At 51.6% G+C, this 6,258-nt stretch overlaps 1 protein-coding gene across 1 annotated transcript; it reads right to left on the bottom strand.

Annotated features, from left to right (window-relative positions):
- Positions 1–274: 274 nt before the first annotated feature.
- LOC104493351 (myosin-3-like) lies at positions 275–5,124 on the bottom strand (the record flags this gene model as incomplete). Its single annotated transcript, XM_010136010.1, has 8 exons — positions 4,921–5,124; positions 2,642–2,785; positions 2,398–2,554; positions 1,672–1,699; positions 1,482–1,590; positions 851–943; positions 464–527; positions 275–373 (listed from the first exon to the last, which is right to left on the bottom strand). Coding segments are annotated over exons 1-8 (898 nt in total), but the record flags the coding sequence as incomplete, so codon positions are not given.
- Positions 5,125–6,258: the final 1,134 nt, after the last annotated feature.

The raw sequence follows: 6,258 nt of genomic DNA, 5'->3' as shown, positions 1-6,258 counted from the left end.
CCAGTGCAACCCTGTTATAAAGAGATAAAAGTGCCCCGGGCAGCTTTGGTAACTCCGTCCTCACCAATGCTGATATGCAGAGGACAGAAATAACTCATGACCAAAGCTTCAGTGTTCTGCAGAGCCTGAGGCACCTGCCCAAAGGGGAAGCTGGGTGCCTGCGACACAGGGTGCAGGTGTCACGGGACCCTCTGCTGCGGAGCTGCTGTGTTTAGGGAATAGTTTCCCATAGTAACTGCACTGCAAAGTGTCACCAGGTGATGGCTGTCCTTACCAAGCAGTTCAGGCTTCTTGTTGGAGAGGATCTGGTAGAAGATGTGGTAGCTTCTCTCAGCCTTCTGCTGGAACGTGACTCTGGACTTTTCCAGCAAGTCTGTAACATGTACATAGAGATAAATTTTCCAAGCTCTTCCTCACTTTATAGCAGAGCAGTGAGCCCTACCCCCCACCCCCAGTGACTCACAGGTCTCAACGTCACCAGAGGCCAGTTTTCCGGAGGTACCAAAATGAACACGGATGAATTTTCCCTGGCAAGCAGACAAAAGGCAGTGGTCAGCGCAGCACGCTCAGGGTAACATGCCAGAGTGTTTCTCCCCTGCACCTCAGTGACAGCACCTCCAAATGAGTCTGAGTTATCTTAGACATTCAAAGATAAGTAAGGGGGAACAGTGTGTGGCAGCCCACGCAGCTATGAGCATGAAACAGCTGTAAACACATCAGCATCTGACAACCAACCAAGTAATCTGTCAGCAAGAACACTTCTCCCAGCCCAGTGGCTCCCAGTTGCAAGTAACAAACAGGCAAACAGGATTAGAAAAGGAGGAGGCCAGAGAGAAACACGACGACTCACAAAGCGCGAGGAGTTGTCGTTCCTCACGGTCTTGGCGTTCCCGAAGGCCTCCAGCAGCGGGTTCGCACTGATGATTTGATCCTCAAGTGTTCCCTGCAACAATATTTGAATAATTACTGAAAAGCACCATTTGCTCTGTGGCAGGAAAACGTGATTATGTTGCAGCTCTTCTCATTACAGGTGCAACCACGTTCAGCTGTGCAGCATCCCTACAGCATCTTCTCGACCACAGCACCAAGAACCAGCACTGGGTGTAAATGATAAATTGTTCATTTTTCCTCTTCTTCGGAATTTCTTCCATGGTCAGAGCTCTCACCTCTCAGCCACAGGGACAGACTGCTCCATTTGGAGAAGCTGGAGCTTCTGATTCTTTCTGGACACCAGTTCCCCAGACCTGGTTTCAGTCTGGGTGAAGCTGCACCTGGGCAGTGATGGTGGCAGCTCTGGTGGCTTGTATTTGTTGTGGTCCTAAGTGCGTATCAGCCCCTGGTCTTACTGCCTTTTGAGAGAGTGGCTGAAGCTAATAGAAGTTGTTTCATATTCCGAGGTAAATGTTTATCACCAGCGCTGTCCACAGCCAGAGGTCAGTAGCATCCTGACCAGCCCCCCAGCAAGCCCTTCCTCCTCACACCTTCACCCAGGACTCCTTCTTCTTGGCGAGGTCCCCGCTGGCTGCAATCGTTGCGAAGTACTGGATGACGCGCTTCGTGTTCACTGTCTTCCCTGCCCCGGATTCTCCGCTAGCGAAAGAAAGCACAGAGGGGAGAATTATCGGCTCGCTTTTTGTTGGAGATGAAAGTCAAAGTGGTGGATGTACTCACGTGATCAGGATGGACTGATTTTCACGATCTGTCAAGGGAAAATAACTGCTGTCAGAGGAGCTGTAGGGCAAAGGGCTCGTTCCAGTAACCCAGGGCCCATCAGAGGGCAAGAAACAAAACCTCCACAAGCAAAATCGAACGGATGCAGGGGCTGTTCCTCCTCTCTTCCCCTCCCTGTACTCCACTTTCTGTCTTCTTCACCTTTGCTCCCTCCTGCACTCTCCTCTTTGCTTCTGCCTTTACCATTCTTCGCCTCTGTTACTATTTAGTACAGGACAGGACTGGATTCATACTGATACCACGTATTTGGGTGCAATACTGTTCTGAACCTTCCTGCTGTTGCTTGAAGCCACATGCTGGTGGGCTGACTAGGGACTTCCCACCTAACTGCAACTGTCCTTTGCAGTGGTTCCTCTCAAGCTTAGTGCTTAGAGCAGAAATGGAGATAACATGCAACAGCACAGCACTTCAAAAAGAAAAAAACCTGTTTCAGGAGACAGGGAAAACTGTCTGGAGCTGGTTTTGCATCACCTAGAGATAAACCAGGCACATCTAATTCCTCACTGCAATATTTGGGAGCCCAAGCAGATAATCTCCAACATGACAGAGAGGAAGGAACTGGGGTGGCACCCTGTGAGAGACAGCAAAGGTAGTGGAGCCCATGGGAGGTCAGGACTGTTTCTGACACCGTGTTTTTCTGAGTCTGGTTGAAACAGAAAAGCTCACCAGTCAGCATGGACTGATAGGCGTTGTCAGAGATGGAGAAGATGTGTGGAGGGGCCTCCTGGCGCTTCTTGCCTCGGTAGCCAGCCACCACCTCTGGGTTGTACACCGGCAGCCACTTGTAGGGGTTGATGGTGACGCAGAAGAGACCCGAGTAGGTCTGTGAGGAAAGAAACAGAACCGAAGAGTCGCTGACATGCACCTCCTGGCAGCTGGATTTCCTTCTTTGCCATGAGAGGGAACTTACATAGATCATCCAGGAGCTGTAGCGGTCCTTGAGGTTGTAGAGGACAGCAGGTTCGTGGAGGTGGGTCAACATGGCCACATCCTCAATTCTGTCAAACTTAGGTGGGTTCATGGCATATATATCATCGGGTTTGACAATAAGCAGCTATAATGCAGAAAGCAAGAGGTGACTGTGATTGAGCAGTTCCTGATGCTCCTCCCAAGCATACACACAGAGACACACGCACATAGAAGTAATAACATCTGTAAGGCTGATTAATTCATCGTTTTCTTTCCGCTTAACTGTGCAAAACACGACACGGCTGTTCCAGGGAAGTCAGTGCTGCCTGCCAGGAGCTCTGCAGCACTGGCAAATTCACAGGATGTACATTTACTGCCCTGGAATTGCTACGAGCACACAGGCAGGGTTTGTGCTGCACCAGATCTCTCTACACGTTATTGCTGTTTGTGGCCTTGGGGCTATTGCTGCTGCTCATGGCTGTATCACCAGGGGCAGCACTGCTGGCCAGGCGACCTTCCAGCCCCACCCCTCACACTGCACAGAGCCACAGAGACAGACACCAGCAGCACAGGATCCACCCGCTGCAAACCCGCCCTTGGAGCAGATTTGCTCCACTCCTGCGTGCCGCCATCCCTGATTAAACACAGGTTCAGCTCCTCCACACAGCCCCATCTCCTGGGCTCGCACCAGGGGTGACCATCCTGGCACACAGCCAGAGCCTGGGGGCATGTTGCGGGGGCAGATGTGGAGGGAAGCAGATGTACAGAGGTGGCAGCAGCTTATCTCGGCTGCGCTGAACCATGAAGGAGCTTGAAAATCCTGTTGTCATTTCTCCAGACGGCTTCTCCCGCTGCTCTTAGGTTGTACTTGCTGCTCCCGTGGGCTGGTCCAGTGCAAAGAGGAAAGACTGTTACTGCAATCATATTGATTCGGAGAGATCAAACACTATTTCCAAGCTCGGGTCTCGACTAGTGGAATGAACCTGGGCTTCTCTTGAGAAAGCCAGAATTACAGGCACAGTTTTCAAAACAGCTCTGTGATACGAGTCCCTAAACACCTCCCTGAAGCATCCACACACTTCAGCAATGAGGATTCACGGCAAGTCTCTATGTAGAACAAGAGATCATGGGTTAACTGCCACTCACAGGACCTCTGGGAGTCACTATAGAGGGTTCTAACATAATGTCAGCTCAGTGCTCAGAAGAGGGCAGGAAGCTCTGAAACATCAGGAATTATCAGAAACAAAAGGGAGAAGACAGTGTTCTGGAGGATGTCCGTCAGTTCGTTCACAATTCCTTGGAAAGGACTAGAAATGCTCCAGAGAAGAGAAAAAAAAAAAATGGTCACATTATGAAACAGCTTTTCTCTGAGGAGACCATAACTTGACTGGGATTTGGGGGTGAAGGGGAGACACTTTTGAGGTTTGCAAAGTCAGGAATAGCAGAGAGAACTATGGTCATAGCCAGGGAGAACTATTCACTTTGTCTCCTTGTGAATCAACAAGCTGAAGTCACCAGGCTGATGACTGCAGAGAAAAGGAAGCGCGCTACCCACGCTCCACTTTCAAACCATGGAAATCTTTCCCACAGGACACACAGGAAAGCCAGCCCCAGGAAAGCAGGTCCTTGTACACCAGATTGCGATTGCTGGAGGCCGGGGCTGAACCAGTGGGTGACTCCTTTATTCTTTATTTGCTTGCTTAAAAATCTTGCGGCCCCTCCTGCCAGGCTGTTGGCTGAGGTGGTTCTTTGTGCTGTTGCAGCTGTTCTCACAAAAGTTATCAGGACACGAGCTGCTAAGACATTTCCGCAGTTTGGGAAGATTAACACCTTGGAGGCTCCTCCGGGAAACTGTCTGCAGCCAGTGACACTGGCAATAACTTCATAGAGCTTCACCGGCAACGGGGCTTTTAAAGTAGCTGCCTGCTCCGCTCCCGGTAAAGGAAGCAATTTATCAATGGACATGTCAGTGTTAGGTGAGAAAGGGTTAAAAGCAGGGAACAGGTTAAAAAGAGGAACACCAGGACTGGCACAACCCAGCCTGTTTCAGAGCACTGGCTGATCTTTAAAGTCTAAACCAAGAATAATTACCCACTGGATTCTGTCATCCCAGAATCCAGAGCATCAAACTTCCAGAGGCCGTGCTGGTCCCAGTCAGAGGGCAGGGCAGGGCAGTACAAATGTCTTGCCTGAGGAAATCTAGACTTTCTGCGTCCCTTGCCCTCCCCAGCAGAAGTCCAAGAGGACTCAGTGGGGCAGGGAGAAGGGACACACACTTACTCTGCCATCCTCTGTCTCAACAGTTATCTTGCCGTCCTGCGCAGCCCTGATCCTCCCCCTAGCGTACACCATCTCGGGGTCAGCCACAAAGCAGTAGGTCTTGGCATCAAATGGCTGGTTCTGGGCTTGTATTCTCTCCTTCTCTGATTTGCGCAGGTAGGGCGCAGCCTCACCAAACACTTCCATCCCAGCGTCTCCGCTCATGGCTGAAGCTGAAAGACAGACCCCGCGGTGGTGGTCCCCTCTGTGAACACCCACCAGCTCTCCCCAGCTGGCTGCTCCCCCTTCCCATCTCCAACACAGGCTGCCAGGTCTTGAGGGAAGTATTTGCCTTTCAAAGCTGGAATGTACAAACGTGAGGAAGAGGAGCTGCCACCGTTCATGGCCCCAGGGAAAGGGGATCCATGCCTGAAGGAGCAGGAGGGCTTCCTGGGGAAGTGCCTCAAAGGGGAGCGATCTCTGAAGGATTCACATACTTCTTATTAAGACTGAAGCCCCGAAGCCCGTTTTAACTCCAGCCCTCCATTTATTATTTCCCCCATTCCCTTTTGACATGGAGCCTCTCCTGGTCCTCTGGTGGGCAGCTGTAGCGAGCAGGAACGGAGGTGTGCCATGGCCCGCTAGAGCAGCTCATGCGGGGAGAAGGACAAGGACCTGCCCACAGTGAATTCAAGGGAAACGCCAGCTCATGCCAGACTGAGCAAGCTGTTAGCTTCCATGCCTGAAATTCTCACCTTAACAATCTGTCAGCAGAAAGAAGGAAGGAATGAACATCTCTGATCCCTGAAAAAGAAAGAGTGGCAGGTTAGACCTAGGCTAAGCTACAGCCTCTCCAAAGGTCCAGTGCCTCTCACTGCGAGCAACCACTCCAGTCGAGGACCAGCAGAGCAAACCGCAGCTACCAGCCCTTCCCTGCCCGAGGAATGGCAATCTACAGCAGGGGTCCCCCTGCAGTGCTCCAAGCACGGAAACAGCACCCATGGCAGGAGCCCTCCACCCCTCTGCGGGTCACTCACAGCATGGCCACGAGCGTGGCCAGGGCATCAGGAGCCACCACCAAGGGCTTTCTCCTTGACAGCTTTTATAGCTCAGCCCCTTCCCTTAGCTCGGCCCCTTCCCTATATTTGGAAGGCAGGATCAGTACTGCTGCCTGCTCCCCAACCCACGTTCGGTTTCTGCCATATACAGTATGTCAAGGAAGGAGCTGCTCTTTTTTCCAATTTTAGTAACTCCAGGACCGTGCCGTGGTTTGCAGACTCTTTGTTGTGAGAATTTCCTCTATGAGGAACAGCTCTCCTGCCAGCCACGACAACGGCTGGCACTTCCTCCGACCTGGTC

Source organism: Buceros rhinoceros, unplaced genomic scaffold (genome assembly GCF_000710305.1).
Source record: "Buceros rhinoceros silvestris isolate BGI_N320 unplaced genomic scaffold, ASM71030v1 scaffold16315, whole genome shotgun sequence".
NCBI lineage: Eukaryota > Metazoa > Chordata > Aves > Bucerotiformes > Bucerotidae > Buceros > Buceros rhinoceros.
This window is presented reverse-complemented; position numbering and strand designations above follow the sequence as displayed.